Below are 12392 nucleotides of genomic sequence, written 5' to 3'. Positions count from 1 at the left end.
ATATATATAATCTCCAACATTGGAACACCCAAGTACATATAGAAAATATTAATATATATAAAGGGAAAGAAAAATTCCAATATAATAATAGTTGGAGACTTTAATACACACTTTCAATAATAGAAAGATGATCCAAATGGAAAAATCAACAAAAAAAATGTAGACGTGAATTGTACCCTAGACCAAATGCACCTACATCTATAAAACATTCCATCCAACAGCTTTTGAGTGCACATTTTTTTTTCATCAGCACACGAAACATTTTCTAGGATATGATAGGTCACAAAACAAGTGTTGGCAAATTTAAAACAATTGAAATCATATTGGGTGTCTTTTCTGACCACAATGTAATAACACTAGAAACCAAAGACAAGAAAATTTTGGAGACTATGCAAATACATGGAAATTAAACAGCTTACTTTTGAACAACCAATGAATCAAGGAAGCAATCAAGACTGAAAGTTAAAATTTCTTGAAACAAATGAAATTGGAAATACAATATATGCAATCTATGGAATACAGCAAAAGTAGTGGTAAGAGGGAACTTTATAGCAATGAATTCCTACATCAAAAAAAGTAGAAAGATCACAAATAAAAGGCTTATTACTACACCAGAACCAGAAAATCAAGAAAAAAAACAAACCATAAGTTATTGGAAGGAAAATATAATAAAGAGTAAAATGGAAATAAGTGAAATGGAGACTAAAAACAAAATACAAAAGATCAATTATACAAAGAGTTCTTTCTTCAAAAAGATAAACAATATACACAAATTCTTAGCTGAACTAAGAAAAAGAGAGGACTTAATCAGAGACAAAAAAGGAGACATCACAACAACATGGAAATCCAAAAGACCATTACAGCAATATGAGCAACTATGTGCCTACAAATTTGATAACCTAGAATAAATGGACAAATTCCTAGACCTTTATACCTTACCAAGGAGGGTGGGGATAGGGAAAGGTTGATCAATGGGTCCTAAGTATAGATAGATAAAAATGAGAAGTTCTAGTGTGCTGTTGCACAGTAGGGTAACTATAAACAACAATAATGTACCGAATACTTTAAAAAACTAGAAGAAAGAATCTTGAAATTTTTCACCATAAAGAAATGAATGTGTGAGGAGGTAGATATGTTGAATCTGATTTCAACATTACACAATGTATGTATGTATTGAAACATTATAGGGTACTCCATTGACATGTACAATTTTAGTCTTTTTTTGTATTAGTTAAAATTTTAAAAAGATAGAGATACTTGTCAAAATCTGGGTATTAACAGAATGAACACCTCAGTTTTAGGTAACAGATATCCACATGGAACTGGCAGCACGGATTTTGGTAATGTCTCTCAAGTAGCACATACTATGTGTTCTTGGGTAAAATCTGCTGTTGAGTGTTTGAACCTCCTTCCCACATTCCTGATTTGTTTGAGAAAATGTCAGCATTTTATGAAACACATATTTCATGAAAAAAATCTACACATTGCTTATTAATGCTATTTTAATCTCATATTTTAGGTGAGTACAAAGCCCCAGTGGCAGCAGGCGGCCCCTTCATTTAATTTGAATATAAAGCAAGACAATGAGATTCCAGAAACTTTTAGTATTAAAAATGAACAGTCATATGGTAAGAACTTCAATATTCTATATTAGATTTAAGAAAGTTTCTAGAGGAAAAAACACAACATTTAGCTAGTAGAGTCACAAAATTATAAAGCCTAAATGAGGTTTATGTCAAGTAGAAAAATTACTCCCAAATATTTTCCATCAGAAAGTAATTGATTCAGTTCTTAGTTATTTTGGGCCATTGTAAATGCTGTTAGAGATGATATTTTAGGAATTGGGATGTTTATCATAAAACTTTTGTTTATTATAGTTAAAATTTGCCCTTCTATTAAATTTTTTTCTGAGATGGATTTAATGAGATATAAATATTACTTCCAAATTAGTCATTTAATTCATTATTATGATTACCAGTAGTAGTAATAGTAATAGTAGTGTTAGTAGCAGTTGCAGTAGTCGTAGTAGCGGTAATAGTAATAGAACTGGGGATTGAATCCAGATGTGCTTTACCATGGAGTTATAACTCTAGCCCCCCTGCCCTCTTTTTTAAAAAACATTTTAAGATAGGTTATTGCTAAATTGCTGAAGGTCTCACTAAGATGTTGAGGTTGGCCTCAAAGTTGTGATTCTCTGCTTTGACCTCCTGAGTTGCTAATTTTTTTTTATTATTCTGACTCCTTGAAATATAGTGCTTATCAGCTGGGCTTGATGGCACACACCTGTAATCCCAGCGGCTCAGGAGGCTGAGAGGCAGGAGGACCGGGAGTTCAAAGCCAGCCTCGGCAATTTAGCGAGGCCTAAGGAACTGAGTGAGACCCTGTCTCAAAAATAAAAAATAAAAAGGACTGGGGATGTGACTCAGTAGTTAAGTACCCCTAGGGTTTAATCCCCAGTACCAAAAAAACAAAACAAAACAAAACATTGTTTATCAGATTTATTACATTTAATATTAACATTTTTATTATGGTTCTGGTTCTTTAAATTTTCTTAAATAGTTTATATTCAGTTTTATCATAGGTTTAATCTTGTTCATTTAAAAATATCCTATGCATATATAATTGAAAATTGTTTATTATATTAATAAAATAGGTAAAATCAGTTGAATATTCTTGAAATAGACAAAGTTTTCTATCATGATGATATTAAACCAGAGTAGTTTAGCTTAGGGTTCCTTAAGAATTTAAAGCACTTTGTTTTTCTTGGATGGTGCTTTGGCATTTTTTCTAATCATTTAAATATTTTAGCTAGCTTTCTAAAGGGATAATTAATTTTTTTCTTTAATTCCAGGTGAATACATGGAACACTTTGGGAAAAAAAGCAAAATCCTCAACCAAATTGATGATGGCCATGCTAAACCATCTTCTTCCAAATCAAAGGGCAAATCTCCACATAAAGAAAGAGAAAACTTTAGAAGTACTCTTGTTAATGTCATAATGTAAGTTCTGTAACGCTTCTATTATGCATTACCCTCATTAGAGTTCCTGGGAAATTTTATCAAAAAATATAAAAAATATAATATTTCTGTGCCTTAAAGTCTTGTTGCAGTGAGATCAGTGTATAAATAAAGAAAGACCTTGAGTTTAGCCCTATTAAGCATGTCCTACTTTTAAACCTCATGAGTTTTAAATGTATTATGTTAATGGTTGACATTGGCTGAGAAATTTTTCTGAGTGAGTTCTGTTTATGGCTATGGAAGCTGGTGAAAAATTTGGCTAGTTTGTTTTCCCCCATGTTGTCTGCTCAGGTGATATGGTGACTTCTCTGATGTTTGGGTCTCCTTGTGTAGAAAAGGAATGGGGGTGGAATGGTCTGTAATGGGAGTATGGCCTGAGTGACCTGGTCTGGGGTTTAGAACATTTGATGGAGAGCATTGTAGACTCAAGTTACTAGTTCCTCCTTGCCTTGTTCCCACACAACCTAACTTAAGTTGTTTGGTACCCTCTTTTGTTTCATTACGAGTCAGGGTACAACCACTTGTGGAACAAATATGGTCTCTTGACCTACTGTGGTAACTCACCCACCTGTGGAACCCTGTTTTACTTTCCCCTTATGGCACTGTACTGGCTGGGTGACCATCTTGAAGGGATGACAGTGGGTACTGAGTGCTTAGAAAGTGCATGAGGGGTATTTATGGGAGTTCTATGCAGCTGAATTGAGGCTGTGTGCCTTGTCTAGAGTAGTTTTGGGTTTGCTTTTGCCAGGCACCCTAGAATATTACCAGTTAGGTCCACTCGTACTGCTTTCTTGGTTTAAGTGTGCTTGCATAACACAACCAGTGTAAAATCAACACCCAAATCAATGGAAGGCCTTTGGCTAAAAATTCTTAAGAAACTTTTTTTTTCTACTTGGAACCCCTGGCCAAGAAAGATGAACTTTTTTCTTCTTTCTCAATGGTTTGAATATAAAACTTTATTATACATAATAAATACTACCATTGATGAGCACAGACATGCTGGAACACAATGGTACTGGATGGAAGATGGCTATCTCTTTAGAAAGTGAACAGGTTTAGGAGGCTCAGAGTCTTCTGCCATGCCAATTGGCCAGTCAGAAGGGCACATTCCAAGGGGACATGAGGGCATGCAGTGACTGAGATGAGCTTTCTTAATACAAATTCCTGTGCTTATAATTTCTAGTCCATTATATGCATATATAATGTTTTAGTCAGCTTTTTCACTATTGTGACCAAAAGATCTGAAAAGAATAATTAGAGTGGGAAAAGTTTATTTTGTGGCTCATGGTTTCAGAGATCTCAGTTCATAAAAGGCTGGCACCATTCCGTGGAGCTCTGAGGTGAGGTGGAAAGTCATGGTGGAAGAGGGTGGTAGAGGGAAGAACAACTCATAACATCTCAGCATGAAAGCAGGGAGACTAAGCTCAACTTACCAAATATATACCCCAAAGGCATGACCTCTTCCATCCACACCTTACCAGCCTATAGTCACCACTCAGTTAATTCCTATCAGGGTATTATCACATTGAAATGTTAAGACTTTTCATAACCCAATCATTTCACCTCTAAACCTTCTTGCATTTTCTCATACATGAGCTTTCGAGGGACACCTCATTTCTAAACCATAATATATATGATCATGCTGTCTGCACCAAAAATGATCTTACTTCTTCATTTTTCATCTGGTTGCTTTTCTTTTCTCTTTATTTCCTTTTATACTTGTTAGGTTCTTTGGCTCATTATTGAAAATAACTCCTGAGAATGGAATTCCTTGTCTTGGGGGTTAAAGCATTCAGTCTTTCACAATTATGTGAGATGTTAATTGCGAATATTTAAGATTCCCTTAGTGGAGAAAAGGGGATCCTTGAATGCCATTAGTGGAAATGTAAATGAGTATAGTCATTATGGAAAACTGTATAGAAAAATTCTCAAAAAACTGAAAATAGAATTACCATTGATCTAGCAATTCCACTTCTGGGTATTTATCCAAAAGATTTGAAATTGGTATGTTGAAGAAATGCTTGCACTCTCTTGTTCATTGTAGCACTATTCGCAAGAACCAAGTTATGGACACTAAAGTTATAGACACTAAAGTGTCCATCAACAGATGATTGGATAAAAAGATGTGATACACACACACACACACACACACACACACACGCGCGTGCGCGCGCGCAATAGGATACTATTCAGCCTTTTAAAAATGAAGGAAATTGTAATTTACAATTACATAGATGGCTTTCAAGAACTGGCTAAGCGAAAGTCAGTCATAGAAAGACAGATACCACATGTTCTCACTTGCATGTGGAATGTAAAATGGTTGAACTCATGAAGCAGAGAATAGAATCATGGTTACCAAGTGGTAGGGATGGGGTGGGAAATGGGGAGATGGTGGTCAAAGGATACAACGCGTTGTTATTTTAACAATGGATGTGAGAGATAATATATGAGAAAATGTTGAAAGCCTGAAATATGTGATCAAGAAAAAGCTTTTCTTTTCATTGTTTCCCATGAGCAGAATCTTGACAATAACCTTAGAATGAGAGTCATAGAGTTGTAGAGTTGAAAGACTCTTTACCCTGACTACAAGAATTTCTGCTGTAGATCATATAAATCTAGTGTTTTTCCTCTTCCCTTTCCCTGGTCTTTCTGCATCTCTCTAGGTAGGCATTATTTACATAGTTGATGAAGTATGTTTGATTCTCAGGAATCATCAAGGTAAGTAATATGAACATTTCTACCATTTAAAAACCCAGCAGGTATTAAAATTCATTTAAAAAAAACCCAAAAAACTTTATAATAGTAGAGTGTGAATCCAGATTTCCTGATGCCTGGAATCTTACTGTTGTATTAGTTCCTCTTTTCTGTGCAATCAATAATGTAATGAGATTACATTTGTGGTTAAAATAAGCAATTCTTCTCTTCTGACTACTGAATACCTTGAAGATCTCAAGGTACTTTTAATGTTCACATTCCCTCACTTGATAAACATTTTTTGAGCACCTGTGATGTATTGAATTAAACTGAACAATCACCCAAAGACTTGACTTTTTTTTGCTCGTATAATTTAAAAGAATAAGGGTAAAATTGCACACACACACCCACACACACACACACACACACGATTCCTGGATTTGCAACAGATGAATTAAAAGGTTTATTCTTTAGTTTGGTAGCTTGGGTATTCTGTAACCTCCAGTCTTCATTCACCAGATTGTTAGTGGGAAGATTTTTTTTTTTTAAATACAGCATCACTGCCTTGGATCCATCTCAGACAAACTTGAGATCCAGAGAATGATATACCTGATGCTAAGCAGGTTAATGCTATTCCAGAAAAACTTATTTTTCTTGAGGATGTGAACTATGCCTTTCTGTACAGTGGAGCCCCAGAAAAAAAATCACAAAATGTGGCTCATATCTTGGCATAGATTTTCTATTATATTATAGTTGTAAACATAATGGTATTATATGAGCACATATCCAATAAAAATACATCTGAACATATGAGCTTCCATGTCACTTCTTGCTAACTTGTAGTTCTCTAGAAATCTGAGAAAACTCCTTTTGAAGTACGTATATGTTTCTTTTGCAAAAGAGCATTTTAAGTTATTTCTATCAGTGCTTCCATTAAAACCCATATTTATAAATTACCTTGCTTTGCAAATACAGAGAGAGCTTGATTTGGAGTAATGAAGGAGAATGAGTAAAAGCCATAAAAAAGGGAATGGCTTTTGAATTAGCTATTGGAAATCACTTCCAATACAATTGTCTCTTCATGAATATGAAGAAAGTATTTTGGGGGGAATATGGTACCAAATAAATATACATACCATTTATAAAATGTTTAGCAATGCTTTTTTTCACTAATAGAAAACAGTCCTGGTATTTTTAATATTGTTTCATGTTATAACTGCCCTTTATATTTTTTTCAATATTGTGTTTATCATTTTTTCAGGCAGCAAGATGATGTTTTAGACTTGGCTACCCCTGATGAAACCACAGTTCCCAAAGTGACCACTTCTGCAATAGAAAAAGACATCTTGGTAACAAGCTAGTTCTTTTATCAGTAGAATTAAAAATAAAGGAAACACTTGAATATACTTTTATTATATTTTTGAGATTATTCTGTGAGCCTCCTTTGTGGAGCTCTGTGGATTTAGGAGTAAATATAGAATTCCATAAAATGCCTCTATTGGATTAATGGAGGAAATCATTCTCTATTTTGTCACTTAAAACTACAATTAAAGAACCTCGGTGGCAGACCCCTGTAATCTCAGTGGCACACCCCTGTAATCTCAGTGGCTCTAGAGGCTGAAGCAGAAGTCTCATGAGTTCAAAGCCAGCTTGAGCAACTTAGCAAGGCCCTACATAACTTAGCAAAACCCTGTCTCAAAATAAACAATAAAAAATGGACTGGGGATATAGCTCAGTGGTCAAGTGCCCCTTTGGTACTTGGGGGGGTACCAAAAACAAAAAACTCAAATCTACTTGCTTTCCCATCTTAAAGTTAGCCTCAGTTATGTATAGGTTTTACATGCTTTTTATTATTTTATGAGAAATTATCTGTTATATAGTGTACATTTATGAAGTATATCGACTATCTTTAGAAATAGTAATTCTTCAAGTATACCAATACATAATAATTTTTAAAATGTGGATATTAAATAATGTAATAGTGCTAATTTAAAGTTGAGGTTTAATTTTTTTTTCTAATAAGTGCCATGTAAATACTTGTGAAAATATATTAAAGTTTAATTCCATTTTTAGAGAAATAACCCCAAGTTTTTAAATAAATATTTTATGAACACATATAATAGAAGTTCTGAAATTATAATATAGATTATTAATAGGTCAATTAGAAATTTTCTAAATCCTATTGTATAATATTTTTGGAATTACTATGTAGGGATACTGATTTGCTTGCAGCTTTTAATATCTACTTTTGATTATCAATAATAACAGGACAAAATTTAACATTTTAAAACATTTATGAAGCACTAAACTCTAATTTAGCATAGACTTTAAGTGCATCATATATTTGGTAATATAATGTGGTGATTAATAGTATATTTGTGAATTAAAATAAGAGCTTTAATTTTCATGAAATAGCACATGTATTTTGAATTTAAGAGAACTCAAATAATGCTTCCATGAATTACACAAAATACTTCTTTATAATTTATAAAAACTTAGTTCTTCTAAAACTTGAATTTTTCTCAATGGTTTTGCATTTTGACAAACATTGTTCTTTTTTTATAATACCACCTGTGTTTTCCCTCTCTCCTCTTTGTAGAGATATTACTATTATATTCACCATGGAATTGATACGGACCACGTAGCACCAATGGAAGATTCTTGGTTAGAACATGTATTGAATTTAGTCCCACAACATCTGAAAGTTCTCACTGACAGTATAACAGCATTATCCGATGAAATGAGAGAAGATTATCTTCTTAGTGTAAAGAAATCCATAGGTAAATTGGGATTACTCTTTGCTTTCTAATTTGAATATGTATTACATTAAAGATAATTTTTAATTGAAGTTTAACACTTACAATTGAAATTATTTACTATATTAAATATGTTGTTTCCTATATTGTTGTTACATAAAATCTTAGGCAACTTTTATAATGAATTCCAACAAGCAATTTTAAAAATTAGTCTTTCTGTTTGTAGTAATGCATACTCTCAATAAAGGATATCACTGAATAAAATTATAAAACCTTAATTTCAATCCCTCAAAATATTTATTGAGTATCTAATTTATGCAAGGCATTGGACACCTAAGGAGATAGTCTCTCTCTTCAAAATGGTTCCTTCCTTCAAGGATCTCTTGATATATGTGTAAGAGATAGACATACATATATGAATAATAACCTAAAAATTTAAACATTAATAATGAACATTAATATTATTGCTATGGACCAAAAATTGGAAAGCAAGGGCCCAGAGGCCATGTCTGGCCATTGCCTGCATTTATAAATCAAGTTTTATTAAAACACAGCCACATTCATTTATTTTCTTTTTTTTCCCAGTTTGAAACCATATTTTATTTTTAACATAGCTAGAAATATCCAATAACTATATATTTTTAAGCAGAAAACTTTCTTTTCCTTCTCACAGCATCATTAGCAGAAAAAAGGAACATTTCTCGTTTTTAGAAATGATACTGGGTCTCTAAGAAAATGAAGACTATCTGTTGTATTTGTGGAACTTAAAGTCTAAAAGCACAGGACACATTTTCAGAAGAGTAATTTACTTTTACCCATTTATATTCGTAATATTTGAGTATAGTTAGGTCATGTATAATTAAGTCAATCAAATCAGGAATCCAAGAAAAACTGTTCTTCTTGAATTAAGCACAGCACACATGAGATTTTGAGAACATACATGAACAACAACAACAACAAAAAAGAACACCGGCAAGCCCAAATCCAAGTATAAATGGTGTTTTTTTCCAAGGGTATTAAAAGCATGCTCCATTAGCATACGACTTTTTCTCATTTTTGTAACAGATGCAGTTCTGTTTACTCATGTAAAGAGTTAGAACCTGTATAAATATATTAGAAATGTACTACTTTATAAATGTACCAAGGAATTTATCATTTCCTTTATCTTTGCAGGGACAAAAGGGAAAAAGAGGTGGGGGTATGGTTGCAGTATTTAAGGAAGAGCTGAATACAATAATGAATCTTCATGGTGCCAAGAACTCCATAGTGAATAACCAGGCTTTCATCTATTTTATAATTCATGTTAGATCAAGCAGTTAATTCCTTGTATGGTTACCAATAACTCAAACCATATACTCTTCAAAATACAAAGATCAATAGGTACTTCCTAAATAGAACACCAAACACTAAAAGGAATCCTTCCTTCCAATGTTTTTTGACATCACAAGATTTTGCCAGAGTGGAAGTCTAATAACATTTAAATAAGCAATCTCATGGCTAAGAAAGAACTACAGCTCTTATGGGTATTATTCCACAGCTAGGATATGTATTACATATTAAATTAACCCCAGCATTATATATGCTTTGCACAATTATGGTATGATAGCAGTGATGATACTAGTGAGAAAAGATTATCTTTAGTTCAAGAAGGAGGGAAATACAAGAAGCAGAAAGCAGACATAGTTGGTCATTTTCTGATGAGGAAAGGTAAATTTTAAACATAGAATATAAAAAGAAAACTACTCCCTTATTTCCCCATGGTGGAAATAATATGAAACATTTATTTGATATATTGAACAAAAACAGAGCTAAGTAATCCAACTCCATTGCAGCATAACAAAAAAAACAAAAAAAATCACCTCTTCAACACAGTGTAAGATTTAAATGCAACCTGCATAAGGGCACATGTCATATAAAATAGTAAGACTGCTGCTGCCTTACCAAATACTTCCAGTCCCTACCCAGGTTAGAGTGAAATACTGGTGGTCCCAATAGTTTTATTGAAATTAATCATTTAAAAAATATTTTTAAATGACAAATCAAAATGCCTCAGTCTCAGTAACCATATATTCAACTGAAACTTTTATCTATGTAAATGAGATTTATTTACTTCCCACTAGTAAGTCTTTATTTCACTCACGTTACAGCTATGTATTTTCCATACTTAGTATCTGCCTTGCCCAATATCAAAGAAAAAATCCTAAATGATTAGTAAATAAAAATGTAGGAAATAACACCCCCTTGAGTTTTAAATATTTTTAAGGTTTAAAAAGTGTTTTAAGTTTGTAATTCCTAGTAGGAAAACATTATCTGAATGAACACCCTAATGGCAAACCATTGTAAAATGCTTCAACTGGATTTGCTGCAGAGGGGTAGGGATTATCTTCAAAGCACCCCAGCTCTCCTGATGAGGTCAGAGGTACACTGGTTTGTATTATTGCGACAGCCATTAAGTGATCTAGGTTGCTTTTCCTTCAGTAAGGGTTTTGTCAGGTGGGCATTACGCTTGACCTCCAAATTTGGCTGACAATTTACTGATGAGATTCATAACCTTTGGGTTGCTTTGATATTTTGACATATTTGCTGGGTTCTGGGCCACATCCTGGAAGGCCACCATAACTTCTGGATCCTGCATGGCTGCAAGAACCTCCGGATCACTAAGAATTTCATTGAGCCCAGGCATTCCTGCCATTCCAGGCATGCCCCCTCCCATTCCAGGCATTCCTCCAGGAAAGCCACCTGGAAAAGAGCCAAACTGAGCTCCTGCTTGTCCTCTGGCTTCTTCCTCCCTCTGGGCTCTCTCATGTTCTTCTCGAGCCTTCTTAACTCTTTCTATTCTTTCTTTGATCTCTCGCTCTTCACGTTTTCGCTCATATTTTCTCCGATGTTCAGCAATTTTCTGGGCCCGTGGTTGAACTTCTTTCAGCATTGCACTAGCATCATCATCATCATCCAGTTTACAGGCAAGAGCAAGATCATGGGCTGCTTCTTCCCAGTGGCCCAAAAGTCTGTGGGCTTTCCCTCGCCACTTGTAAGGCTGAGCTGAATCAGGATTTATTTCAATGGCTCTGTCACAGTCTCGAATGGCAGCATTTGGCTTCTGTAATTTGATGAAGACACTGGCTCTCTTGGCATACAGAATGGCCAAGCGAGGATTTAGCTTGATAGCATCTGTGAACAAGTCAATGGCTTTCTGTAGTTCACCATCATTCAGGGCTTCAATGGCAGCCCCTTTCTTTTCATTTGCTTGATCCATCATCTCCTCGGTTATCTCCGCATTTTCATCTCCCATTTCTTGAGGAGCATCAGTGTCTGGTTCAATTACACCTTCATTATCAATTTCTAGATCACTTTCCTCACTTGATGGCTCATCTCTCTTAATGTTTTCTTCCGACTTCTTGCTATCTGTTTTTTCTTCCTTGGTATTTTCTTCTGATTTAGGTTTATGAGTAGCAGGTGGTACTTTACCCACCATGCTCTCCACCCACTCTCTCAGGAAGCGCATCTCCTCGGTGTGCAGGACGCTCGGATCCTGCTTACACATTTTCACGAAGGCCCTAAGCTCGCTCACTTTGCGGGGATCCATGGTCGAGGAGAGGCAGGCGGAGGCGGCTGGGCCCGTTCCCAGGCCAGGGCGCTGGCTCAGCGTGACCGCGCAGAAGCCATTTATTTTCACATTGTGTTTGCTTTTGAGCTATGAGAGCAGAGTTGAGTAGTTGAGTAGTTGTAACAGAGACCTTGAGGCCCACAGAGTTGGAAATATTTATAGTCTGGTCCTTTACATAAAAAAGAATCATTGACTCATGGTATACACCAATAGATTAACCCTAAGTCTGAACATCTTAAGAGTCATTTTTGAAGTACACATTTCTGGTCCAACCTGAATTAAAATGCTTGGAGATGGGACCTTGGAATCCATACTTCT

At 34.6% G+C, this 12392-nt stretch overlaps 2 protein-coding genes across 5 annotated transcripts in view; one reads left to right on the top strand and one right to left on the bottom strand.

Annotated features, from left to right (window-relative positions):
- Nucleotides 1–12392, top strand: part of Dnah7 (dynein axonemal heavy chain 7) — a 304117-nt gene that overhangs the window by 20395 nt on the left and 271330 nt on the right. For 3 of the 4 annotated variants that reach the window (XM_048808207.1, XM_048808205.1, XM_048808204.1), the window contains exons 4-7: nucleotides 1520–1628; nucleotides 2852–2999; nucleotides 6973–7060; nucleotides 8311–8491. In XM_048808207.1, coding sequence (XP_048664164.1) covers nucleotides 1520–1628; nucleotides 2852–2999; nucleotides 6973–7060; nucleotides 8311–8491 — 526 coding nt within the window. The remainder of the gene's footprint in view (nucleotides 1–1519; nucleotides 1629–2851; nucleotides 3000–6972; nucleotides 7061–8310; nucleotides 8492–12392) is intronic. The other variant, XM_048808206.1, reaches the window with a different exon arrangement.
- LOC107138560 (hsc70-interacting protein-like) lies at nucleotides 10218–12098 on the bottom strand. Its single transcript, XM_048808212.1, has one exon. The coding sequence runs from the start codon at nucleotides 12051–12053 to the stop codon at nucleotides 10968–10970; it is 1086 nt and encodes a 361-aa protein (XP_048664169.1). The 5' UTR covers nucleotides 12054–12098; the 3' UTR covers nucleotides 10218–10967.

Source organism: Marmota marmota, unplaced genomic scaffold, assembly GCF_001458135.2.
Source record: "Marmota marmota marmota unplaced genomic scaffold, marMar, whole genome shotgun sequence".
Lineage (NCBI taxonomy): Eukaryota > Metazoa > Chordata > Mammalia > Rodentia > Sciuridae > Marmota > Marmota marmota.
The sequence above is the reverse complement of the archived record's forward strand: the minus strand, read 5'-3'. Positions and strand labels throughout refer to the sequence as shown.

Coding starts and splice junctions, on each gene's coding strand:
- LOC107138560 (XM_048808212.1), bottom strand. CDS start 12,053: ATGGATCCCCGCAAAGTGAGCGAGCTTAGGGCCTTCGTGAAAATGTGT.